Source organism: Phocoena sinus, chromosome 12 (genome assembly GCF_008692025.1).
Source record: "Phocoena sinus isolate mPhoSin1 chromosome 12, mPhoSin1.pri, whole genome shotgun sequence".
NCBI classification, from domain to species: Eukaryota; Metazoa; Chordata; class Mammalia; order Artiodactyla; family Phocoenidae; genus Phocoena; species Phocoena sinus.
Genome location: NC_045774.1, coordinates 48,791,457 through 48,819,014, shown reverse-complemented (window position 1 = coordinate 48,819,014; position 27,558 = coordinate 48,791,457). Strand labels below are relative to the sequence as shown.

The window sequence follows — 27,558 nt, the reverse complement described above, 5'->3', positions numbered from 1 at the left end:
TCCTCACTCCGTCCCCGCTCTCCCACCCACTCCGCATTCGACCCCAGGTTTGTAGTCCCCAGCCGAACAACAGATCGCCGTCTCCCGCCCAGCTGCCAGCCCGAACCCGCACCGCAGCGAGGGAGCCAGCTCCCCGCGCTCCTCGCAGGCGGGCGGCCAGCCAGCCGCAACTGGGTGGTTGGTGATTGACAGGAGGCTGGAGCAATGAGCCGCAGGGGCGGGACGCTGCGTCACTTCCTGGCTTTTCGGGTAGACGGGGTATATAATTTCGGTGCTCACGCAGCGGCCTCGCTCCCACAGTATGGCCGGCGACATTAGCTAGCGCTCGCTCTACTCTCTCTAACGGGGAAACAGCGGACTACAAGAGACTGAGCTGTATCTGCCTCTATTTCCAACAGACTCACGTTCAACTTTCGCTCACACACACACAAAAAAAAAGCCGGGAAAATTTTATTAACCCTTTTTTAAAAAAAGTTAATATAAAATTATAGCAAAAAAGGAACCTGAACTTTAGTAACACAGCTGGAACAATCCGCAGCGGCGGCGGCAGCGGCGGGAGAAGAGATTTAATTTAGTTGATTTTCTGTGGTTGTTGGTTGTTCGCTAGTCTCACGGTGATGGAAGCTGCACATTTTTTCGAAGGGACCGAGAAGCTGCTGGAGGTTTGGTTCTCCAGGCAGCAACCCGACGCAAACCAAGGATCTGGGGATCTTCGCACCATCCCAAGGTGGGTGCTCGGGGCTCTCGCCCACAGTCGGGTCTGGGGGCTGTCGCCGCCTGGGAGGCACCAGCCCCAGGCTGGGGGGCGGGGGCTGGCTTCCCGCAGCCTTCAGGTGAGGGCAGGTTCGCGGGCGGGGGTCGTTTGGGCGGCCGTGGAGGGCGGCCCCGGCGCTATCGGGAGCGGCCAGGTCCACGCGCGGCCCGAGCCGGCTTCTCCCGCCACCGTTGCAGGGCCGGGCGCTGCCCGGGGGGAGGGGAAAAGGCCGGCGCCGCCGCGTGCTCAGGTAACGTCCCCCGTGCGGGGCAGCGGGCGGCGACGCTTGGGGTGGTTTGGCGGCCCTCGCCTCCCAAACTTACCTCCCCCTCCGCGGGAGTTGGCGGTTCGGGGCCCCGGGTGAGGTGCCCGGGGGTGGGGGCCGCGCGGGCTCCCTCCCAGCAGGTGTGGCTCGGCGGGCTTAGTCAGGCGCTAATTCGGGCGTGTCTGCCTCGGGAATGGAGGAGGGAGGGAGCGGGACAGGAGTCCGACTCGTTCTCTCCGCGTGCTGCGGGAGGAGGGGGCCCACCCGGGGCCGGGCCGAGGGGCTGACGAGCAGGCCTCCCGCCCGCGGTCGGCGCTGGCAGCATGTGGCGCCCGGGCGGCGGGGATTGGGCGGGAGCAGCTGTGTCGCAGTGGCTGGGCCCCACCGCCGCCCTAACGTGCTCTGCACCAAAGCCTTTTCGGGGCGGCCCAGGGAGCCCACCGAGGCTTGCTCCCGACTCTCTTGACCTTGGGTTGTGTAACCTGTTACCGAGTCGGCGGGGTCCGGGCGAGGTGCGGGGTAGAGTGACGCTTGCCTATATTCACGGGCTAGAGGCCCGTCCGAGCTCGGACATAATACCTTTAATGCCTAATCCAGCAAAGGAATCTGGGGCCCCAGCCTCCCACCCCGGGCAGTCACGCGAGAGAGCTGGGCGATCGCGCAGAAAAGGAGAGGTCTTGTAGTGGCCTTGATCCAATCGCAGACGAGGGCGCAGGCGACCCCTGGGGTGGCTGGGCCGGCTCCCCCCGGCTGGGCTCGCTAAGCACCCCTTGGCTTTCTAGGCTTCTCCGCGCACAAGTGCAGCTAGCTAGAGTGGCCGTGCGGCGGCGGCGGAGCCGGCGCGGCCGCTTCATTGAGAGGCGACGACCAATGAGCTCGTTGGCCCGACCGGGAGCCTGGCCCCGGGGTGTGGGCCAATGGGCGTTTCAGGAATGTTGGCTGCGCTCGCCGCCTTCTCTGACAAAAAGCAACTGGAGAAGGGAATCCAGGCGGACACGTGCTGCCGGGACTTTAAGGCGATCTATGTTGAAGGAATCTCCTGTAGAAGAGCATCGCGTTAGCTAAAGTGTGACCGGTTTCATTTTTCAAGCTTTGTGCGACACTTAAAAATGTCTTAATATATCCCTTTACTCTAGCCCTTTATGTTTATAGGAAGCAGTTACTTACAAAATATGGGGAAGCTTAGTATTTCCTCCATTTCACAGATGGGAAAGCTCCCTGGTGTTGGTAATACGCCTTTGGTAAAACGATTGTGATGGGATTATCTAGAAAATGTTGTGAGGAAGAACTAATGAGTAAGAACAGTCTTATATAAAATGAATAACAAAATTTTCTGCTCTGGCTCTTTAAATGGGTTGAAGCTTTATTTGTAAGCACGCGTTCTTAATAAAGGGAAGGGAGTGTTTCCTCCCCGAGTTCTTGGGCAAAAATGCCAGAATTTAAGCTTGCGCTTTTTTGGTTAAGAGTTCCCTGAATCAAGGAGGAGAAAGGCTTATAAATGGGCAACTTGCTTTCTTTAAATGTTTGAGAACCGCTTTTGTACTTTAATCAGCTGAAATTGTTTTACTGCTTCAGTGTGGATCTTAAAATGATGGCAAAAGTTATACCTTCAAGGACAGGATGTTCAGTTTTGTTGAATTCGTGATTTAGTACCATACGTTTTGTAGACACGTAAAATTTGTTACATCACTGTTGTGAGAGTTTAGCACATTTCAGCTGTTGAAACATCTATTGGATTTAACAGAGATGTCCGTTGGTAACCTTCGAGGAACATTTTTCAGTGACCTCTCAGGCAGAGATCAACTGGTTAGGTTATTTATTCAGAGGTTTAAAAAAAAGTACCTGAAAAACAATACATGCTTGATACATCACCTAAAACCAATGGCCTGGCCAGAGAAAATCACTGGCTTCTGGTCTCCGAGGAGGTGGGGTGCAGGCCCCAGAGACCACAGAGGAGTTATCAGTCATCCAGAAGAGTAATGCATAATGAGATGGTTCGTGCATGACCTATGGCATGTCTAGATTTGAATTCAAATATCATCTAATAGCTAGCTGTTTGATATTTCCATGTCTCTAAAATGGAGAAAATAATGGTACCTACCTCATAGGGTAATTGTGAGGATTAAGTGGGTTAATACATATATAGTACTTAAAAACTGACTGACAAATTGTAACCATAAGTGTTAATATCTTTACATTTGATTCTTTGCCCTTAAGGACAGAATCTTTTTTTCTTTTCCTTTCTTTAAGCAAACCAGGCTGGAGGAGAAAGTATATCAGATACTTAACATTAAAGGGTGCTCTACCAAGTTGACATATTTTTATTCAAGTAGAGGAGATGGTGAGTTTTGGATTGCTTAATGCAGTTAAACCTTAATTCTTCCACAGAATAATCAGTCTTTAGTAGCTTTGTTCTTTTTTTAATGATATAAAAGTTTGGAAGCCAGAAAATCCTTCCTTGTCCTTAACCTCACATCTCCAACCTCAGTAATACTGCCAAAATGCAAATAGACAAAAGTCATAGTCAAAAGACATTAACTAACAGACTGGAATAAAGTTAACAACTTAACTACACTGTTTATAAAACATAAAAACTTAAGGTTATGGAAAGGGTTAAGATGTCCTAAGAGGGCATCACTATGGATTAAAAGATAACAAGGATATTATGGGGAAATTCCTAGAAAAATACTTTTCCACACTGATGCAAGAAGAAACAGAAAATCTTAATAGTCCTATTACCATTGCCTGAATTGAATTAATCATTAATCATCCCTTGAATATAAATCTAGGCCCAGATGGTTATACTGGAGTGTTCTAACATTCAAGGAAGAAATAATTCCAACCTTCTTCATACATTCTAATAGTTAACAGAAAGGGAATACACATCACAGTTCCTTTTGGGGTTTGTATAATTTTGATATCAGACCCCTGACAAGCTGTGAAGGAATCAGAATTTTCACGCACTGCAGATGGGAATGGAAAACAGTATATCCACTTTGGAAAATGGTTTGGCAGTTTCTTAATAAGTTAATGCATCTGTCATATGATCCAGCCAGTCTAGTCCACTCATGCATCTGTCCAAGTGAACAGGAAATGTGTCCATACAAAGACTTTTACATGAATGTATTCATAACAGCTTTATTTTTCAATAGCCCCCAAACTGGAAACACGTCTCTATTAACAAGCAAATAAATAAACAAATTATGATTATTCATACGATAGAATACTACTCAGTAATAAAAAAAAGAGATGAACTGTTATTGATACATGCAACAAATAATTGTGCTGGAGAAAAAATAATAAGCCTCACAAGAAGTACTATACTGTAAGATTTCATGTCTATAAAACCAGAAAATTCCAAGAATCTGACAGGCAGATCAGTGGTTGCCTGAGGATGGAGTTATGGGGGAAGGGTGGATTACGGAGAGGCATGAGGGACCTTTTAGGGGTGATGCATGCGGTCAGTGTTTTGTAATAGTTTCCCAGGTATACATGTATGTCAAGAATCTTGTAGATTTAATGTAAATGAAAAGATTCAAATGAATTTGAAGTTTAGAGTACTATATGTCCCCAAATTCTTTGTACAGTAACAACGATGAATATGAATTTGGAGAATTTGAAAAGCTGCTGAAATAGTTTTATAGAAAAGATTCTGCTATCATCAGGTATAAGGATCCAAAAAAATACTTAGTTGGAAGCAGTGTGGGGTTTGAAGAATTTGTGACATGAAAATTATTCCACAGACATCAACCAAGAGAAAAAAAAACCGTAGGGCCATTTTGAAGGAAATATTCCAGCAGAGCTGGAGAAAGTGGTAATCTGCCAAAATAAAACAATATGATTTGAAAAATCTGACTAATAGTAAAACAGCATATCTTCTGAATACAGATATTTTGGGTTTTTTGAGCTTTTTGTTGAAGCATAACACAAAAGTTAAGAGAATCATGGGCTTCTCTGGTGGTCCAGTGGGTAAGAGTCCATGCTCCCAATGTAGAAGGCCCAAGTTCAGTCCCTGGTTGGGGAACTGCAGCGAAAAGACCCCGCATGAAGATGCCAAGTGCCGCAACTGAGACCCGGCACAGCCTAAATAAATAAATACTCATAAGTACATCTCTGATTTTCACAAATTGATCACATTCATGTAACCAGCGCTCAAATCTGAGGAATGTAACTAGCCAGAAATCCCCCGTACCTCCTTCCAATTATAACCTATTCCCCTCTCCATCTAAGGGAACCACTATCCTGATTTCTAACACACCATAGATTAGTTTTCCCCATTTTATATATAACATAGTCATTTAGTATGCATTATGCCTCCTTTTGGTCAGCATTATGTTTGAGGTTTTTTAGTTCATTCTCAATGTTGTATTTTGTGTCTATATGCCACAGTTTATCAAATCTATTGTTAACATGGGTATTTGAGTGATTTCCAGTTTGCTAATACAAATATATGGCTCTGAACACTAGTGTGTCTTTTAGTGAGCAATATGTATGCTTTCCTGTTAAATATACACATACCTAGGAATGGAATTGCTAAGTCATAGGGTGTGCATATAGTCAGCATAAGGGTGCTGGTTGCTCCATATCTTCATCCAACACTTGTATTGTTTTTTTAATTTTAGTTATTATTGTGGGTATATAGTGGTCTATGTATTTCCCTTCAGACTAATGGAGTTGAGCATCCTTTCATATCTTTATTCACCATTTGGCTATCTTTTGTGAAATGCTTGTTCAAGTCAGCCTGTTTTTCTTTTGGGATGATTTTTCAGTTTGCAGGAGTTCTTTATATATTATGGATGAATTATCTGTCCAGTATGTGTATTACAGATATTTTATACACTCTGGTTTCCTTTTTCATTTTATTAATGATAGCTTTAGAAACAAAAGTTCATAATTTTAATGTAGTCCCATTTATCAGTGTTTTCACCTTTAATGGTTAGTGGTTTTGTATCCTATTTAAGATACCTTTGCTCATCCTGAGGTAACGAAGATGTTATTTTTTCCCTCTAAACTTTGTTTTACTTTTCATATTTAGATCTGCAATCCATCTGGAATTGATTTTTTAATATGGTATGAGGGAATAGAAAGCACATGAAGCAAAGTTGGCCCATCTTTCCAAGCTTTAACTCCAAGTCAAGCTGCAACCCACTCTCTTTCTTTTTGTGTGGCGTGGGGGGTGGGGTGGCAGCACTGCGCAGCTTGTGGGTTCTTAGTTCCCCAACCAGGGATGGAACCCGTGCCATTGGCAGTGAGAGAGTGTAGTCCTAACCACTGGACTGCCAGGGAGTTAATTCCCTGGAACCCACTTTCTGTTAAACATTTCCCACTCTCCTGTAGGCCATTTAGTAGAATTGTAGCATTTACCTTCAGTGTAATCTGAACAAATGACATAATACTGAAAATCTTTTTTTTTTTTTTACTGATTTCTCAAGGGAGACAAAAGGGGCACATTATATAGATTTTGTTTTATTTTTTTAAGAAAGAATCTTTTCTGGTATGCTTGGGTTAAATAATACTGGTTAACAATATGTTGGAGAAAAGCAGTAGTCCAGACATCCAAATGAATAAGGAACAGATGATGTGTTCTAAAACTGACTTATTTCACACAGTAATTAAAGTTGAAATATAAAAAGAGGGAGTAGTATATTAGGTTTAACCTGCAGTTTTCTCTACTGAATTTTTCAGATTTCAAATGATGTTGAATAGAAATAGACCATTTATGTCTATTTCCATAATGTCTTAGAATTGCCGGACTAAAATCCTGGACCAAGCAAAAGCCTTTTTATAAGAAATGGCAGCTATGGGGAGGAAGTATGTTAGAAAAGAAGAAATTTTGGTGAGGAAAGATAGTTTAATCTGATCTTTCAGGACTCTAAAATTGGCTTTCCTTTTTGCTTTAGAATTCATCTCAGACCTGAGCTATACATATTCTTAGTAATGAGGTAGGTTCACATGGGAAATTGTAGTGGATGGAGGTGAAGAGAATATTTTACTAATTGTGGGAAGGTTAGAGGTGTTAGACGTGTTACTAATCGTGGGAAGGTTAGATGAAAACTACCATCTATAATTTTAATATTGGAAAAGACATTTAGGACTAGTGGCATGTTCTGCTCTTCTTTCTTTCCTTCACTCAAATTTGTAAGCTAAAATAAAATCTTCAGTAAAGGACTGGGGGCAGTTGCAAAAATAGTAAATTACACCTCAGCATTAACTTTCCCAGAACTCATGCCTTACTTGACTAAATGACTGCACCATATTTCAATATCAATAATTTACATTTAAGGAATTTACAACCCATTGCCAAGAAACCTTTTAGCGTAAATGTTGTGGAGTGAAAAGCTTCTTATTGAGTTAAGCTTCTCATTAACTCCTCACAGCAGTTTCAGAAAAGTTTGAACTGTTATCTTTAAACCACCTTTCTGGGCTTCCCTGGTGGCGCAGTGGTTGAGAGTCCACCTGCCGATGCAGGGGACACGGGTTCGTGCCCGGGTCCGAGAGGATCCCACATGCCACGGAGCGGCTGGGCCCATGAGCCATGGCCGCTGAGCCTGCGCGTCCAGAGCGTGCTCCGCAACGGGAGAGGCCACAGCAGTGAGAGGCCCGCGTACGGCAAAAAAAAAAAAAAAAAGTTAAACCACCTTTCTTTGAGAGGTACACATTGAAAGTAATAATAAAATGAAAGTAGCAGTAATTATACTCATTTAACTTTTAGGTAAAGTTTGAGATGGCGGATTTAGTACTCTGATTATAATTAACAGTGCATTCTGGGTTGATTTCTTTGAACAAAAGATAAAAGCTTATTTCTCTGGATAATCTGAATTAAATTCTGGTCAGTCTAGACGTTGCTAAAGAATAATCTCATGTTCTAGGATAGGTTTGAGTCAGACTACTATTACTAGTACTACTACTTTGGGTATGGTGTTGAGGCCTGAATGTAATGTGATAAGGAGAGTCTCTGAAACAGATAGGTCAAGTTAATAGCTAAGGTCACAGTTCAGGGAAGCTTCAAATAGTTCAGTTGGGTGGCTTTTTGGGTAAATTACTTGATAGTCCTGAAACCAGTGATTTTTGCTTAAAGGAAGAAAACCATTAGAGGAATCTAATCACATGGAGCCCTTTTAAGTAAATGTAGGTTTCGAGGCACCATCTGCAGAGTATCTGACCTACAGTATCTATGGGTAGAATCTAAGTGATAAGAGTGAAATGAAACTCTGCTCTAAAGGTTTCTTCCACCTGCTTGCAGCATTTTGTTCCCTCCATCATTTACTTCTTTTAATTGATGTTTTAGAAGTCTAACAAAGTGTACAATTAAGCAGTATTCGGTGTGTGTGTTTACTTTGTTGTGCAGCAGATCTGTAGAACTTTTCATTTTGCAAAACAAACTACCCATTAAACACTAATTTCCCCTCCCCTCTTCCCCCAGCCCTTAGCAATCACCTTTCTTTATGATTTTGACTACTTTAGATACTTCATATGAATGTATTGATTACCTCATTCAAGTGGAAACCTACAGTATTCATCCTTTTGTGACTGGTGTATTTCACTTAGCATAAAATTCTTAGATTCATCCACGTTGAAGCATGTGATAGGATTTCCTTTAAGACCACATAACCCATTTTATGTATTATACCACTTTGTCTTTATCCATTAATCCCTTGATGGACATTTGGGTTGCCTCCTTCTCTTGACAATTGTGAGTAACAGTGAACATGGATGTGCAAATATTTCTTCCAGATCCTGTTTTGTATTATTTGTGTATATACCCAGAAGTAGAATTGCTGGATCATGTGGTAAATTCTATTTTTAAATTTTTGAGGAATGTCCATACTGTTTTCCATAATGGCTGCACCATTTTACATTTTCACCAACAGTGCATAAGTGTTAAAATTTCTCCACATTCTTGCCAACACTTGTTCTTTCGTTTTTCCTTTTAAATAGCAGACATCCTAATGGGTGTGAGGTGGTATCAAGAATGTGATTGGCGTTTCTCTTATGAATAGTGGTGTTGAGCATCTTTTTACATGCTTGTGGGCCATTTGTATATCTTGGAGAATTGTCTTTTTAAGTCTTTGCCTACTTTTAAATTGGGTTATTTGTTTTTGTTGTTGGAGTTCTTTGTTTATTCTGGATATTAATCTCTTATAAGATGTATGATATTTTTCCAATTCTGCTTTTTCACTCTATTGAGTGTTTTCCTATGATACATAAAAGTTAAGTTTTATGTAGATCCATATGCCTATTTTTGCTTTTGTTGCCTGTGCTTTTTGTGTAACATCCAAGAAAGCTTTGCCAAATCCAATGTCCTAAAGTTTTTCCCTATGTTTTCTTATAGGTGTTTTGTGTCTTAATTTAGGTGTTTAACATTAATATATATATATATAATATTTATTTATTTGGCTGCACTGGGTCTTAGTTGCAGCACGGGGGATCTTCACTGCGGTATGTCGGATCTTTAGTTGCAGCAGCATGCGAACTCTTAGTTGTGGCGTGTGGGATCTAGTTCCCTGACCTGGGATCGAACCCCCTGCATTGGGAGTGAGGAGTCTTAGCCACTGGACCACCAGGGAAGTCTGTTAATTTAGGTGTTTAAGTCCATTTTGAGTTATATGGTGTAAGGTAAGTATCTAATTTCATTCTTTTGTGTGCAGATCCAGTTTTCTCAACACCATTTGCTCAAGAGACTCTTTGCCCAATTAGTCTTGTACTTTTGTTAAAGGTCATTTGACCTGAGGTGTTTACTTCTTAAATTTTTACATTAAAGAGTGTAGCCAGGGGAATTGCCTAGCGGTCCAGTGGTTGGGACTAGAAGCTTTCACTGCGGTTGCCCAGTTCAATCCCTGGTCGGGGAACTAAGATCCCACAAGCCATGTGGTATGGCCAAAAAAAAAAAAAGTCAGTTAGCCATTACAAGTGTTATTGAATCAGATGACATAGAAGTCTCTTGTCATTTTAATTGCCTCTCTTACTGTGTTAACACCCCAGTTTGTTCTATTTTTATTAGACCACAGACTCTTTAAGAAAACTTATAAAATATGGCATGCCATTAATGTTTTACTTTTCTGGCATAGTGACTAAGATCAGTCAATCCATGTACTGTCATTTGTAAAGAGCATACTATTTGGGATATTTATCATGATCTGGGTGTGGCTAGGATCCAAAAAAGCTTATTTACATAAGGAGGCTTATTTTTCCCTCAGAAATGTGATATTAATAATTTGCTGAAATTCTCAGCTGTTTGGTTTTCTCCTTCCTCTTTGTGTTCATGTATGGCATTGTATTAACTTCTTCAATTCTGTATCTCTGTTGCATCTTTCCTGTCCTTTGATTTATTATTTTTTGAGCCAACAGTGCTCCTAAGATTGTGTTTTTATAATCACTTGGTTGATAGACTGTTCAACTGTGTTTGGCTTAGGGTGTTTAAAGCAATTCCTTTCATACTGTGACTTTGAAAAATCCTACTTGAAGGTTTCCATTAGGTGAGGAAGAGTTTGGTTGTAGAATTAACAGTGATGAATGAGTGCAAGAGCATTCTTGTTCCATCAAGATGGAATAAGCACATTCTATTCTCACTAAATGCAACTAAAAAACCTGGACAGAATGCATGGAGCAGCTATCTGAGAACTCTGAAAAGTAAATGTTAGGTGAATTGTAGAAGGAAGCCAAAACTCAAAATATCACTGAAATAGTCGGGAGTTTGTTTCTTTTTTTCTCTGGTATCTCCTGGGGTGGTCTCAAAAGCTGCCAGAAACCTGGAACTGCACGCAAACTGAGCTCTGAGAGAGGTCTTTTTCTGGAATGCAAAGAAGGAAGGGAAGGGGGGCCCCTTTGGGTTAGAGAGAGTGGGGAAAATCCCTTTTTTATTTTCGTATTGCTTTGCTTTTTTTCTGTTCTTTCCTGCCACCGCTCAGGCAGTCCTGTAGCAGACTGCTGCAGAGTGGGGAAACTAAATTGGCTTTCTAGCCAGAGGACCAAGAAGCAGGCCATCTTCACTACCACCCCAGTCCCCCCACCAAACCTCCCCCCCTTGAGCCAGAAGTTGTTGTGGAGATTATGGAGAGAAAGAGGTGAAGAAGGTGATCCCTTAATGATTTATATGAACACTCCTTAGCTGCTCATGTGTGGATCTGACCCTAAACAGTGTATCAAAGGCTTTGAAAACTGACAGATTGGCCACTGGGTGGCACATATGCAGGACAGCTCAGAATTCCATGGCAATGGCTTTCATAACTCTGAAATCGTAACATAACCCATAGAAGTTGGATGAGAACAAGACTGAACTTAACCATTTCAACTGTTTGCTAGCACAATTTTTTTTTTTTTTGGCTGCGTTGGGTCCTCGATGTGGTGCACGGGCTTCTCATTGGTGGCTTCTCTTGTTACAGAGCATGGACTAGGCGCACGGGCTTAAGTGGTTGTGGCTCGCGGGCTCTAGAGTGCAGGCTCAGTAGTTGTGGTTCATGGGCTTAGTTGCTCCATGGCATGTGGGATCTTCCCGGACCAGGGATCAAACCTATGTCCCCTGCATTGGCAGGCATTGGCAGGCGGATTCTTAACCACTGCATCACCAGGGAAGTCCCCTAACACAGTTCTTTAAAATCAGCATGCTCCATAGGATTTAAAGGAGATGTAAAATCATACAGTGTGATGTCCAGGATGCGATCATAAATTACTCGACATACAAATAAATGACCAGGAATTCTTTCAAAGGAAGACAATCATAGACTCCAGCCTCTAGGTGATGCAGATCAAAATTTAAAAGCATCTATCATAACCATTCTATAAGAAGTAAGGAGAACACTTAGAAGTCTTAGCAGAGAAATAGAAGATGGAACTAAAAAATAACTACTAGAATAAAAAGTTTACTGAATGGGCTTTATTTAGTAGAATGGAGATGACAGAGAGTGAGTGAACTTGAAAACAGATCAGTAGGAATTGCCCAGTGTGAACAACAGAGAAAATATTGAGACTGAAAATGAACAGATCCTGGTGGGACAAACCAAAAGTTTTAACATTTTATGTCAGATTCACAGAAAGAGGAGTGTGATGCAGAGAAAATAGTCCATGTCTAGGTTCATTATAATGAATGGGTTCTATAACAGCTAAGATACTGGACAGTGAAATGACTAAACTTCATTTATGCAGGTTAAGATAGCATTTCAAGTGGAAGATATATGTGTAGCTCATTAACAGAATAATTCTGTTAAATGAATCTTTTATTTTTTCTTTTTAAGAACTCACCCTCTAAATACCTGAATTATTATGGTGACAAATTTAAAAAACTGAATGGGATCATGTAGCAGTTTAGATTTTTTTAATTTAAGGCTCTTTTATTTTTTAGTAAGTTTATAAGATCTAATCAAAATTATTGCCAGATGCAATAAATATTTTAGGACCTGCTGTGAACTGGGCTAGGCACTGAGGATGGAAACAGTAAATTACACATTCAATCCCTAACTACCTGGAATGATTCTGGTGGGATTAACATGAATACCCAAATAGCCACACAACTAAAGCACTTAGGTAAGCCTTCTGAGTTTTAAAACATTTTAATGGCAGACTTGATCTGGTGGGGGTAGTGGGGTGGCTTGAGCTGGAGGAAGGGAGGTGGGGACAGAGGTTCTAGGTAGAGTGAAATCCATTCAGCAGTATCCAGAACAGTCAAAGTTTGCACCTGTTGTCTCAGCATAATTATAAGGTTCTAGTTCACTCTCAGGTGGCTTGATTTGGGTGAATTAGTTATCTATATGTTTGTCAATGTACACTTTATTTGCTTTAATTATTCTTCTCATTGTCTTTTGTGTGGGGGTGGCTACGTTGGGTCTTTGTTGCTGCCCGCGGGCTTTCTCTAATTGCAACGAGCTGCGGGGCTACTCTTCATTGCAGTGCGCGGGCTTCTCATTGCGGTGGCTTCTCTTGTTGCAGAGCACAGGCTCTAGGCACGAGGGCTTCAGTAGTTGTGGCGCACAGGCTTAGTTGCTCTGCGGCATGTGGGATCTTACCGTCAGGGCTCAAACCCATGTCCCCTGCGTTGGCAGGCAGATTCTTAACCACTGCGCTACCAGGGAAGTCCCTCGTTGTGTCTTTATCATATAATGTGTCAGATGAGAAGGGGGGATCCCAGGAGATCTGAAGATTAGATAATAGTTTACTCTTTGGAGAGAGTAAAACAGGATCTTTCTGAAGTAAGGGAAGCAGGTACAGTTGAGGGGTAGAGTCACTACACTGAAAACAGAATAAAAAGTTTATACTGAGTGTGAGATCCCTAGCCCTTTATCAGCTCTTTTACCTACCAGAAATCTTAATATGCTCCAGGCAAGAGAACCGAATATTTGGTAATCTGACCTACCCAGGAAAGAACAACAGCAAAAAAAACACGAGTTCCCAAGTGAAACAGCCTAGATAGAGAGAGGTCCACTAAACAAGCATAGAACTTCTGACTAGCTAAGTCTTAGCACCCTATTCTTGGCCAAGAACCACTTAAAAGAAACGTTGAAAGAGGAGACATTTGGGGGAACATCTGAGGATAAATTTGGATAAGTGTAAAGCAAGTCCAGGAAAAAAACCTATACAAGCGAGGAAAAGTTCTTGTTATACTATATCTAGCTCAGCCACAGAACACGTTTAAAAGTCTTAACATCCTATAGTTAACACTGCTGTATGATATGTGAAGAAAATGTTAAGAGAATAAACCCTGAGTTCTCATCACACCGAAAAAAATTTTTTCTTTTAATGCCTTTTTTAAAAATTGTATTTATGTGAGGTGATGAAAGCTAACTAAACTTATTGCAGTAGTCATTTTGCAGTATACATAAGTGAAATCACTATGATGATGGGCACCTGAAACGTACACAGTGCTGTATGTCAACTATATCTGAATAAAACTGGGGGAGGGTAGTTAACTTTAATCACTGCTTTTCAGTTCTATTTACTATTTATGTTATGTCCCGTGGATAGAAGAGAATATTTGCAGGAGTGCTTAATTCTAGTGGGAAGTCAGTAGGTAATGACATCAGCCAGCAGCATTATTGGAAGATCTGAATTAGATCTCTAAAGAGATCCCTGTGCTCCAGAATTTTACTTAAATGCTTCTAATGTTTATAGTGGGTATTTTTATTATTTACCTTCATATTCAGTATTTGAATTCTTACTATCTAGTAGGTAAATTTTGTATGCATTATGTAATTTATTATCAGTCATGTGAGGTAGGTTTTATTAAACCAAGCCCAGGGGTAATTGTAAGAAATGTCACAAAGCAGAAAAGCAATAGCTTCAATAAGAGCCTCATGTTTTCCTTTAGTTCTGGTTATTTCTTTTTGCATGAAGGCATATTCTTTGTGGAATTGAAATACTGTGGGTTCTGGAATGTTGTTTGCACATTTAGTGACCTTTGAGTCTTAGAAATATGAAACTGAAAGCTACTACTTCAGTACCTAAGACAATCTATAAATTTGTGTTAACTCAGAACTGGGTCTTAATTGCAACTGTTTTTCCTTCCCTAAACAAATTGAACCATTTTTAAAATTTGAAACAAACTGCAAAAACATGGCCAAGTCTAATACGTATTTTCTTCTTTATATAAACAATCATTAGCACCTCTTAAAAAGAGTAATTGTTAGCTCTTTTTAAAAGTTGCTTCGTAAAAAAAAAAAGTTGCTTGATAAAGTTATGGGCAAATAGGCTTTATAATTAATCATTAGCAAGGCTAAATCATTTAAGTTTTAAGATGGGTCTGAGTAATGTTCAATTTAATCTACCAGTGGGAGGAATTACTACTGCCTTGTGGCTGGTCATCCAATAGCCCATTGGGCCAATAACATTCTTTTAGAAAAATGATGAAACAGGCACAAAATTCTAGCAGGATTGATTGGTATTATGTTTGCCTTTAATACAAAAGAATAAGCATACCTATTTCTGTGCTGGCTGTGCTGTTGAGGATTTCTCTCACAAGGTCTTAACTGGAAAAGAAAACTTTAATGTGCCATTTTCTTGGGTATACAAGAATGAGTTGCCAAATATTAAGAGGCTTAAAACATATTTCTAGCCTTTAATCTGGTTATTTTAAGCTGTCCTGTGGGAATATTTTATGTTAACTCTCTGTTTATAGTGGGCACACTGAAGAGGAAGCACTACCTTAGGTCTCAATCGGGTAGATTAAGACTAGCGCATGACCTCCTTTTTGCCGTCTACTGCCTTACTGCATTTCAGCTTTGTTGAAATGGGCGTTTTGTCATCCCATTAGAGTGTAACAGTATTCCCAAGATCTTATGGGTATGCTTGTACTATTGAATTGTCAGCCAAAGGCATTTTTTGGTTTTTTTTGACAATGCTTCTAGACCTTTAAACAGCACTGGGCATTGTGATTAGCTGCCAATTTGATAGCAGAAAATAGTATCAAAACTGTGTGAGAGTACCAGCTTACTTTTGCTGTCAAACTTAAATCTCTTTGCCAATCTAATTGGTGAAGGAAATATGCTTTTAAATTGTAATTCATATAGTAAGGTTAAAAATCAGAATTTGAGGGACTTCCCTGGCAGTCCAGTGGTTAAGAATCTGCACTACCAATGCAGGAGGCGCAGGTTTGATCCCTGGTCGGAGAACTAAGATCCCACATGCTGTGTGGTGCATCCCCCCTACAAAAAACAATCAGAATTTGATAGGGGAAAAAAGTATCTCATTTTAACTTGTATTTCTTTAATCACTTAGTGAAAGGTAATGTTTTCCCTTGGTTTATTGGCCTTTGGTATTTCCTCTGTACATGGCCTATTTACATTATTTTGTCCATTTGTCTTTTTCTTAATAAATTGCAAATACGTAGTATAATTTCCTGGGTTTTGGTTTGCTTTTTTGTTTTTTACATGCTATAGCAAAATGTATCCATCTTATTTGGTGGATATGTCATTTTTTTTTTTTTTTTTTTTTTGCGGTACGCCGGCCTCTCACTGTTGTGGCCTGTCCCGTTGCGGAGCACAGGCTCCGGACGCGCAGGCTCAGCAGCCATGGCTCACGGGCGTAGCCGCTCCGCGGCATGTGGGATCTTCCCGGACCGGGGCACGAACCTGTGTCCCCTGCATCGGCAGGCAGACTCTCAGCCACTGCGCCACCAGGGAAGCCCCAATATAAATTATTTTGAAACAAAACTAAATGTTGGTATTCATAAGAGAAGCTGGAACAAGAATGTGACAACAAATATAAAATGTGGTCTTAAATCATTGGAAACCTTTGAGACCTTTGTAATTTTTATGAGAGTACTGTTATGAATTAATCATCCTCTTTTTGGTTAAATAATAGATCCGAGTGGGACATACTTTTGAAGGATGTGCAATGTTCAATCATAAGTGTGACAAAAACTGACAAGCAGGAAGCTTATGTACTCAGGTAAGTCCTGTAAAACAAGTGTTGGCTAACCAATTTCAGTCTGAATCATACTTTACATGGAATAGCAAATCATTTTTCTGGATCTTAGTTCTATAATTGTTTTCATCTTATTTTTTAAAATATGATGTAAAATAAAATGTTTACTTCCGATGTCCCTAGGCAGTAGGTTTTTGAAGTCTTACCTAATAGCTCTTCAAGATGGTTGCCATCTTTACTACCTCCTTGAGGTTAGCAGGAAATGTCTGTGAAGGAGGGGAGGGTAGAATGGCACTGTTCCTTTGCCCACAGTCCCTGATACAGGTCTTCCTTTTTAGTATATGCCTCTCTCTCAGAACTTCAGGCAAAGTGAAAATTAGCTTCATCATACAAATAGGATTGCTGTATGTAAGAGAAGAAAGCCATGCAACCTTTTTATAGGTACAAAGATACTATATTGAATTCTTATAATAATACTATAATGGGCCTTGGGGCTATTGTATTGAACATGGTGCCTGCTTTTTACGAAGCTTGTGCTTGGCATGTACAGATGTTTATCAAATGATTATTATGTGCCAGGCCCTAGGGATATAATGGTGAGTAAAAACAAACATTCCTTTCCTCATAGAGCTTATTATCTAATGAAAAGTAATGAGATGGTTACAGAAATACACGAGAGTGGGCAGTTCAAAATGAGGTAAAGTATGAATTTAGTGTCCTAGGTTAGGTTAGGTTAGGTGAGGAGGAAAGTTGACTACTAAAAGAGAGTTTGTGTAATGAGCTAATATGCTTTATACCTAATTTAAGTTCTGTTTCTGTGGGGTCCTATAACATTACACTGATTTTTATATAATAGAAGAGGAAGAATACTATAGTACATTATTTGCCTCCTTGAGATCTTAACATTTAAAATTATTAGCCAAAAATTTACATTGTAAATGACAGTGCAATACTAGATTAAGCATCTCAGTAGTACATAAACATTGTTATAATATTGTGACTTTTTTTTAAACTGCAGTGAGAGTAGCATGTTTGTCTCCAAGAGACGTTTCATTTTGAAGACATGTGGTACCACCCTCTTGCTGAAAGCACTGGTTCCCCTGTTGAAACTTGCTAGGGATTACAGTGGGTTTGACTCAATTCAAGTAAGTAATCAAAAATCATTTATCCTTTTGTGGTGTGGGGCGTAAATGTTAGGGTTCGGTGATGTGCCTGGTAAATATATTTGTTCAGTTTTAATGGGTAAGGACGTTCACAACATGGGGAGAAAGAGTGCCTGTTGCTCATTAATAGCAAAAAATATGGAGGAACCAGAGAATGAGTTGGGATAAAACTCAAATGGGAGAAAAGAAAACCAGACACTTTCAGTAGTTAATTCCTTAATATTATTACTATGAATGGTAGAGAAACTAAGAAAAAGAAAAGCAAGAAAAATCATCCAGTCTTCATAATAAAGAATTGATTATGTTAAAGAGCAATAGTCGGTTAATTCTTGAATGCTATCAGAATTTATACTTAGGGTATAATTGTTCTGATAAGCAAATGTTGGATTTTAATAATTAACTATGGCAAGGATAGCTGTCGTTAGGACCTAAAACAGTTTTTGTTAATTATTGACCCTTTTAAGAAAATCTAAATTTAGCAATATGTTCTTAATTTTTGGATCAGTGACTCTTTTGAAACTAAATATACACATGTTCTGCCACAAAATTTTTGCTTACATGCCTGTTATAAAGCTCAGATTAGGGACTCTCTGGTGGCGCAGTGGTTAAGAATCCACCTGCCAATGCAGGGGACACAGGTTCAAGCCCTGGTCCAGGAGGATCCCACATGCCACGGAGCAACTAAGCCCATGTGCCACAACTACTGGGCCTGCACTCTAGAGCCTGTGAGCCACAACTAGTGAGCCCATGTGCTGCAACTACTGAAGCCCGAGTGCCTAGAGCCTGTGCTCCGCAATAAGAAAAGCCACCGCAATGAGAAGCCCGTGCACCGCAATGAAGAGTAGCCCCCACTTGCTGCAACTAGAGAAAGCCCGCACGCAGCCAAAATTAAATTTAAAAAAAAAAAACAAAAAAAAACTCGTATTAGAAACTCCTGCTCTAGGGCTCCCCTGGTCGCACAGTGGTTAAGAATCCGCCTGCCAATGCAGGGGACACAGGTTCGACCCCTGGTCCAGGAGGATCCCACATGCCGTGGAACACCTAAGCCCGTGCACCACAACTACTGAGCCTGCGCTCTAGAGCCCATGCTCTGCAACAAGAGAAGTCACCACAATGAGAAGCCTGCGCACCGCAATGAAGAGTAGCCCCCGCTCGCCACAGCTAGAGAAAGCCCACGCACAGCAACGAAGACCCAACACAGCCAAAAAACTAAATAAAACAAAATAAATTAATTTTTTAAAAAAAAGAAAGAAAACTCCTGCTCTAGGGAATTCCCTGGCCATCAAGTAGATAGGACTCCGTGCTCATACTGTCAAGGTTCCAGGTTCAATTCCCTGGTCGGGGAACTAAGATCCCACATGCCACGTGATATGGCACAGAAAAAAACAAAGAAAGAAACTTCTGCTCTAGAAATAAATATTGTACCTTGTCTCTACAGTTGTTATGACCCATCATTAGTAGTTGGGCATTTTTTAGTTTCTAGAAATTCAGTGACACAATCTACATGGTTAATGTTCTATTTAGACTCTATTCACAGCTGAAAAACAAAGTTGCTCTGTATAACACTAACCCATGGGTATTGGTCTGAAACCTTGCTCTTTGACATAGTGGCCTTTGCTTTTGTTTGTCGGCCAGCAAAGTACTTATACATCTATTAAGCATATTACAGGAAAAACACTATGTTAGTTGTCATTGGGGAAAATATTTATGGATATAGTTTTGATTTTGATATGTATATGTAGAAAATAGTTGATTGGTTTCGGAAAGGTGATAGAATTCAGTGTATGAAGTTATCTGTCTGTCTTTTTATAGAGCTTCTTTTATTCTCGTAAGAATTTCATGAAGCCTTCTCACCAAGGGTACCCACACCGGAATTTCCAGGAAGAAATAGAGTTTCTGAATGCAATTTTCCCAAGTAAGTTTTAATAGAATTGAATCCTGCTTTCTTAAAGTTAGAAGATATATCCTCTCAAATGTGTGTGTGTGTGCGCGCGCCTATGTGTCAAATGCAGCACATTATATAGTTAAGATAAATATATCAACGTAGCTGATTACAATTTTTGGAGTATGTTGTGTAAGTATTGTTGAAATGATGGGGGGAAAATCAAGGAATTGATCGCCTGCCAGAGGGAGAGCTCATCTTCATCTAGCCAGTTGCCCTCATTTATATCTAACTTAGTGGTTATGAAGGCTGTAATCCCTTCATCCAGAAAAATGCCCAGTCACCTCATAAACCCAGGCTAAGGCACTGGTCCATGTTAAGAAACTCTGTCGAGCATTCTATATAGGAATTGTCCTAGCTTAAAAATGGTCAACTTAGTGAGAGCATAGTGTCACTTCAAGTAAATTGGCAAGATTTTTTCCATCCATTTGCTAAGCTTTATTTATAGACCTTCCTTTTTGAGCTTCAAGGACAGGGAAGTAAAGTTTATCTAATCTAACACCCTCATATCCTAAAGGAGGCTGAAAACCTGGATGATTTTAGTCACATGGCACAAAGTTGTCCACAGGGATGATTTAAAAAGAAAATCAGATTTCTATCCTACTGTTCTTACCTCATCTACTAATATGAAATTGTACTACTTATATAAATAAGAGTGCTGAGTATAATTTAGTTTAAATATCTACCAACTATTAATTTACTGTGTTTAATGAGGCTTTGAAACACTATGGACAGGAGGACATATTACATAAAATAACTTTTTACTTGAGAGAATAGATAAATGGGTGACCAAATTCCATTTCCTGATGGAGTTTTAGGGGAGAGTAAACCATAGTTTTCTCAGCACCATTTAGACTGACTCACTAGCTGAAGTGCATCTCTAAATGACAGCCAGTAAAGTTTTTTCTTAAAAGGTGAGGGGGATCCTGCCTACTTGCTATCGAATGGATCTGTTAAATTTATTTTATGTTCTCCTTCAACAGATGGAGCAGCATATTGTATGGGACGCATGAATTCTGATTGTTGGTATGTTGGACCTAATTTGATGGAAGTTTTGTTCTACATAAGATTTACTTTAAACTTGGAGTTGTCATTGTTAGAAACTATTTTGTACTTTTACGTAGGTACTTGTATACTTTGGATTTCCCAGAGAGTCGGGTAATCAATCAGCCAGATCAAACCCTGGAAATTCTGATGAGTGAGCTTGACCCAGCAGTTATGGACCAGTTCTACATGAAAGATGGTGTTACTGCAAAGGATGTCACTCGTGTAAGCATTTTCAATAATAATTCTGTATTCTGCTTGGTGACTAAATATTTTAACTCATTCTCCATTTATTTTTCAGATTTGTTTTTAACTCAGTTTTTGGGCTTTTTTCCAGGAGAGTGGAATTCGTGACCTGATACCAGGTTCTGTCATTGATGCCACACTGTTCAATCCTTGTGGGTATTCAATGAATGGAATGAAATCGGATGTAAGTAAGAATATCTTGCTTAATAATTGAAATATTTAAGTGTGCCCTTTCCATTATTAACACAAAACTATTTCTCAAAGGGAACTTATTGGACTATTCACATCACTCCAGAACCAGAATTTTCTTATGTTAGCTTTGAAACAAACTTAAGTCAGACCTCCTATGATGACCTGATCAGGAAAGTTGTGGAAGTCTTCAAGCCAGGAAAATTTGTGACCACCCTGTTTGTAAATCAGGTAAAGTATTTTATTATCGACAATAAAATCTTACAGAAAATAAAGATAGTGAAGCATGTCATAAAATGTATTCTGAGATGGCACATTAATCATTCAGATATTCAGAGGTACTACTAATTGAGGTGTTTGGTAGATGAGAAGCTTTATGTGTTTCATTAGACTTATGTTGGTCCTTGTTTTTATATCTAACCCAGTTCATGGGCTCCTCTTGTCCTATTTTCACTGTTGATAGACCTTGGGGTGGGGGGTGCCAGGGGACATAAGGTGCCCCACTTCATCCCACCCCTAAGAAGTCAGCTAAAATATTTCAGTGCCACAGTTTGACTAAAATAGTAGCCTTAAATATTTATTGCATGACTGCTTTGTTTGAAAATACTTCTGCAGATTGGAAGCACTCATGGTTAATTTAATTTTTTTCCCCAGAGTTCTAAATGTCGCACAGTGCTTTCTTCACCCCAGAAGATTGAAGGTTTTAAACGTCTTGATTGCCAGAGCGCTATGTTCAATGATTACAATTTTGTTTTTACCAGTTTTGCTAAGAAGCAGCAACAACAGCAGAGTTGATTAAGAAAAATGAAGAAGAAACGCAAAAAGAGAACACACATAGAAGAAGGTGGTGGCTGCTTTTTAGATATTGATACCAAGGGCCATGCTTTCCATAACCACCACCTTGTAGTTGCAGAAAGCCCTAGATGTAATGATAGTGTAATCATTTTGAATTGTATGCATTATTATATCAAGGAGTTAGATATCTTGCATGAATGCTCTCTTCTGTGTTTAGGTATCCTATGCCACTCTTGCTGTGAAATTGAAGTGCATGTAGAAAAAACCTTTTACTATATGAAACTTTACAACACTTGTGAAAACAACTCAATTTGGTTTATGCACAGTGTAATATTTCTCCAGGTATCATCCAAAATTCCCCACAGACAAGGCTTTCGTCCTCATTAGGTGTTGGCCTCAGCCTAGCCATCTGGGACCGTTCTATTAAATTGCTTCCAGGATTTTGCATCCAGTTACCTCCACTTTCTAGAACATATTCTCTACTAATGTTATTGAAATGAATTTCTACTTCATACAGATGTTTTTGCAGCACCAATCAAAGTTCTTCTTCCACGAGTCGAGTCCTCTACGAAAATGACTGCAGTTATCCATTTTGTGTGTTACTATCTCACTGCTTCCTATACTTGTGTGACTTTGATTCATTCCTCACCATGGTGTCTCCCTCCCAACCACACCCCCTCCATAAAGCAATACACTGTTACACTGTGGGTTTACACTAACCTTATACCCCAGAGGGGGAACGGGGTTGGGGGTGGACCCTGGGCTTAATTTTCTTTTAAGGTCAAGGGAGTTTGGCATTTTTCGTTACCATGAGCTCTTTTGGAATAAGCTGGTGTTGATTAGTGAAGAAGGTGTAGATTGATACTAGGGAATATTGGCAGAACTGTATGCCATTCTGTGCCCCCCATTAAATGAGATTAGCTTCTCATGGGTACCATGTCTTTATTAACTTGCTAAGTAGTAGTATAGAATAATTATCACTAAATTTGTTAGCAAGGAGATTTAAGATAAAGGTTGTGTTGGATTCAACAAGTTGAGTCAGCTCAGATGATTCACCTCAACTTTTATTTTCATAGCCATTTCCACTAATTTCTATTAATGATATGCCATAAACTTTCGTTCAAAGCAGAATCGATGTCTTTGCCATCTTTGTGACTTAAAAAGTTCTGTGACTTTGTGATGCATGTGATAGTGTTCTGACGCTTCCTCTTACTGGTATTTCTTTCTCCATGGAGTAACATCAAGTGATGAATGAGAACTGTTCAGGTTATTCAGACATACTACACAGTGAAGCAGAGTGCTATCCATAAAACATAACATACAAAATTCCAAAATGGTCAATTGGAAATGACTAGAAATACAGGCTTAAAAGAGTTGGCATCTTTTAGCTGTATTTGCTAATACGGACATTTATGTAAGCAGCTGAGAAAAGAGCAAAGTTGACTCAATTTTGTATTTCTTCTTGTCCTCAAACAATTTTTGATTCATTCTGGATTGATGCAGTGATGTTTTTGTTCCTTCTGTACTTATAAATGAAACACTTTTTTTTTAGTGTTTCTAAACATAAATTCTACTTGGTTTGAAATCAAGTGGTTGGAACACTTTTGACTTTTAAACATGTTGATTCAGAGCTTCATTGAAGAAGCTTTCAATCAATGGATCAGTCCGGTTCTGTAATTAGCGCACAGTACCTAATGTTTTGGTGCTATTATGAGGACCAATGCTCAAAGTGGATTTTGTTCTTGAACAGTGTCCCAGTAGATTTGATGAACACTTATTGGCTTGAGGTCTGATCCCTGCCCCAGCCCAATAGATTTAAGATTTCTATTTAATGTTGAGAAACTGCACAAATTTGTATGGAACAAAGCCTAGAAAAATAAAAACTGTAGATTGAATAGTAATCTAAATTAATCCTAGTGTGTATGATAGAGGAGGGAAAATTTTGGTGCCATAATTTCTCTCTTCGTGGTGTTGGACTTAAATCAGTTGAAATGTATTTCTGTACCACAATTTAAGCTTCAATAAAGGTTTGCTTAATTCATTGTCTAGTGATATTCAGAAAGTTTTCTGTTGATGTATTTTTTTAAATAGTATACATGACCAAATACTAGACATCTAAAGTTTTTATAATTAATTGAGTAAATCAATATTTAATGATCATTTTTTAAGATTTATGGGAGTTGTCATAAAGATAAGATCTCTAAGCTCCTGGGAGAACAGATTTAAACATTTTTTTGTTAGTGGCTTCATACCTGAAGCTCAAAGGAAATCATCCAGGCTATATACCAGGATATCAAAGAGTAGAAAGGGTGTAAGTAGTCAGAATAAGAATGCTAGAGTTTGGAGCTAGAAAAGTGAAACGTTTGAAGGTGGAATAATCTAACATTTATTATGAAATAGGCTCTCTTGATGGTGGGGTGGGGGCAGAGTTTAACTCATGGTTATTTCTATTAACTAGAACAGAGTTATAAGCTTTTGATCATTGTGCCATGCGGGTACATATCTCATCATCTGAGTTAAAAAGGGTTGATCGTAGAAAAGCAGGTTGTTACATATGTGTGCAATACTTACAGCACCAGATTCTTTTACATGAACAGGTAACTGAGTTTGGCAGACACTTGGTGTTGATCAGATTCAGGGACATAATCTGAAAAATATGGTAAATGTGATATCACACTATGAAAGATAAAAGGCTTTTATTGTCCTAGTCAGATAACTCACCATTTCCTGGCTACCCACCTTCAAACTTGACATTCTCATCTACCCTTTTTGTCATAATGGAAGAAGTATTGGTCCTTTGGATTCTATCCACCCATTCCTATTTTCAGAGACTTTATAACTGAGTTCACTGCAAGCATGTCCACTGTTGATCACCATCAGTTTGTTTTACTTTTCTGGTTTCTTCCCACTTATGTTTGCTCCTTAGGGTCTACTTTATTAGTCCTTTACAAGATGATAAGTGTCAATTCTTACCCCAAACTGAACCCTCTGCAGACTACTTGGAATCTAGCATTTTCCTGAGTTGTTGAAACCAGAAACCTAGGATGAAATTGAGGCAGGGTCAGAGAGATCTGTTACGTGACTAAGTTTGGAAGAAAACCATTGGCAGTGTCAAGAGGTGTCCAATATGCTGTTGGATATGTGAGCTAGGAGCCCATAAAAATAGGTTGAGATTTGTAATTAAACATCTTAATTGGGTGTATATTTTAAAAAATTGAACCTTCACACCCTAGCTTCGATAGTTCTCAGTTCTGCTTTGGTACATTCATCTGTCCGCTATGCACACCTCTTATTAGGTAAGATTTATTTAAAAATTGAAATACACAAATCTTAACTACAATTTTGAAAATGGATACTTTTAGCCCACAGCCATATCAGGACAAGGGAAGTTTCCCTTATACCCCGACCTAAGCAACAAAGCACTACCCCTACTTTAGTTGGTAGTTTAACTACTATCCATGTTTTTTCACCATAGACTAGGGTTTCCCTCCCCCCCCAGCTCTGAAACTAAATTGAATCACTTAATGCTTTCATTAGTATAAAGTTTTGAGAGGTTGAACCATGTATTTCTTTTTATTGCTGAGTAGTATTCCATTGTATGAATGTACCACAATTTGTTTAGCTATTCTCCTGTTAATGAACATTTTGTTTCCAATTTTGGGAAAATATGAATAAAGCTGCTATGAACATTTGCATATAAGCATTGTGGCTTCTGAGTATGTAATAGTATCTTGTATTAATCTACATTTCTCTAATGAACATGCTCTGTGTCAATTAGCCATTTACTATATTCTTTGAATGAAAATAAGTTTTGTATATTTTAAAATTAGGTTGGCTTTTTATTAATGAGATACAGGACTTTTATATATTTTGGATACAATTTTTTGGTCTAGTATTTTGCAGATATCTTCTAGTCTGTCTTCATTTTTCTAAGTTTTGATGAGTAGAAGTTCTTAATTTCAAGTCTTAATTTATCAGCTTTTCTAATGGATCTTTTCTGTGGATAAATCTGCCTTCCTCCACATTGTGATGGTGATGTTTTCTTGTAAAAGCTTTATAATTTTTGGCTTTTACATCTATGATCCATCTGAAATTTTTCTAAGTGATACAAGGTAGGGATCGAGGTTCATTTTTATCCATATGATCAGTTAATCCAGCACCATTTGTGCTTTTTCCATTTAATTACTTTGGTGCCTTTTAATAAATTAGGTTGACCATGTTAGTGTAGGTCTACTTATTGCTTTGACTATTTCGTGTACTTTGTATTTCTATGTAAATATTAAAGTAAGCCTGTTGATTTCTATTTTTTAAAAGCCTGATGGGCATTATGATTAATTAGCATTGAGTTGAATCCATCTGTCATCTTTAATTTTTCTCAGCAGTATTTTGTGTAATGTGTGATTTTGATTATGTCATAACTATTTTAGGTTTCTTGACGCTAAAAACCTATCGATGGGATTGTTTTTTTTCCAATTGCTAACTTACACAATTAAAAAAATTTTTTTTTTCTTGTATCATGAGACCTTGCTTAAGCTCACTGGTTTTAAAATTTTTTTATTTTCTTCTCTATTGCCCTGTTAGGACCTCTAATACATGTTGAGTATAAGTGGTAAGAGCAGGCCTACTAAGATGAGGTTGGGAAGACAACCTAGGGAGCAGAATTCAAGGAGGTAGTGTCAGGGTGATGCAAGTGGGCATCTGGGAGTGAGTGCATCCTTGCATTTTGCTCCCTAGGGGCTCTCCTCGCCTCAGCCTTTTCCTGGTCTTCTGTTAAGGCATGCTCATCCGAACTTTAGGAAGAAAAGAGCAGTCCATCAAGAATGCTATTGGTAGCTAGTGGGAACCTGCTGTATAGCACAGGGAGCTCGGCTCCATGTGGCGCTGTGTGACAACCTTAGATGGGTGGGATGGGGGGAGGTGGGAGGGAGGCCCAAGAGTGAGGGGATATAGGTATACATATAGCTGATTCACTTCATTGTACAGCAGAAACTAACACAACATTGTAAAGCAATTTTACTCCAATTAAATTTTTTAAAATGTATTTGTATTAAATAAATATTTATTAAATAAGAAAAAATGCTATTGGTTTTATGTAGATGCCTAGATGGATACCTTTTACATAGTCTACTTCTGTTTAGTTTGCTCTGTTTTTCTCATGAATGGGTACTGAATTTTGGCAGACTCCTTCCCCCCTCATCCCCCCTCGCCCACTTTTTGCATCCACTGAAATGACCATATGGTTTGTCTCCTTTATTCTGATAACATACTATTCCTGTCCTTGGGGAGGAGGATTTAGTTAATGGAAACTTAAGACTGAAACATCCCCCAAACTGTCCTGTTTAAAGTAACTTGCCCAAGGTTGCACAAGTAGAAATGTCTAGATTCAAAACTGGCTCATTTTCTTAATCACTATGCAGTCTCTCAGCTAAACCTTTTCCAAATAAGTCTCCCTTTTATAGTTACCTAAAACTTGGGGATTCAGTTATTTCACCTACTTTATTTACAATTGAAGAATTCGTTCCCCATCCTTGATAGTACATTTGCTTCTTCTGACTTCAGTTTTAGCATTTTAGTAGTAAGGTTGAGTTGAACCCTGGAAGTTGGCCGCCTTCATTAACCCTGTGATATCCTTTACCCTGATGCTCCACACAGGCTCATGGTATCTCCCAGTCAACATTTTCCCCAACCAGCCCTCAATATTTTGCAAGGATTAAAAGCCTGCAAAATAAGGAAAAATAATGAAATCTAATGCTGGTGAAGCTTTTATGGAAATACATACCAATTCAATGATGGTACCCTGGAAAATAGT

General features: G+C 39.4%; 1 protein-coding gene across 1 annotated transcript; it reads left to right on the top strand.

Annotated features, from left to right (window-relative positions):
- The first annotated feature begins 290 nt into the window (after positions 1-290).
- On the top strand, positions 291-26,263 carry AMD1 (adenosylmethionine decarboxylase 1). The gene is made up of 9 exons (XM_032651223.1): positions 291-727; positions 16,308-16,394; positions 17,389-17,515; positions 19,346-19,448; positions 20,459-20,501; positions 20,600-20,744; positions 20,857-20,949; positions 21,030-21,185; positions 21,609-26,263. Exons 1-9 carry the CDS (start codon positions 618-620, stop codon positions 21,747-21,749), a joined length of 1,005 nt encoding a protein of 334 aa, XP_032507114.1. The 5' UTR covers positions 291-617; the 3' UTR covers positions 21,750-26,263.
- Positions 26,264-27,558: the final 1,295 nt, after the last annotated feature.

Bases quoted from the DNA above. Each gene is read 5' to 3' on its own strand.
- AMD1 (XM_032651223.1), top strand. From the start codon at position 618: ATGGAAGCTGCACATTTTTTCGAAGGGACCGAGAAGCTGCTGGAGGTT. The intron at 16,395-17,388 runs GTAAGTCCTGTA...TTTAAACTGCAG, and splicing joins CAGGAAGCTTATGTACTCAG to TGAGAGTAGCATGTTTGTCT. The intron at 20,745-20,856 runs GTAAGCATTTTC...GCTTTTTTCCAG, and splicing joins CTGCAAAGGATGTCACTCGT to GAGAGTGGAATTCGTGACCT.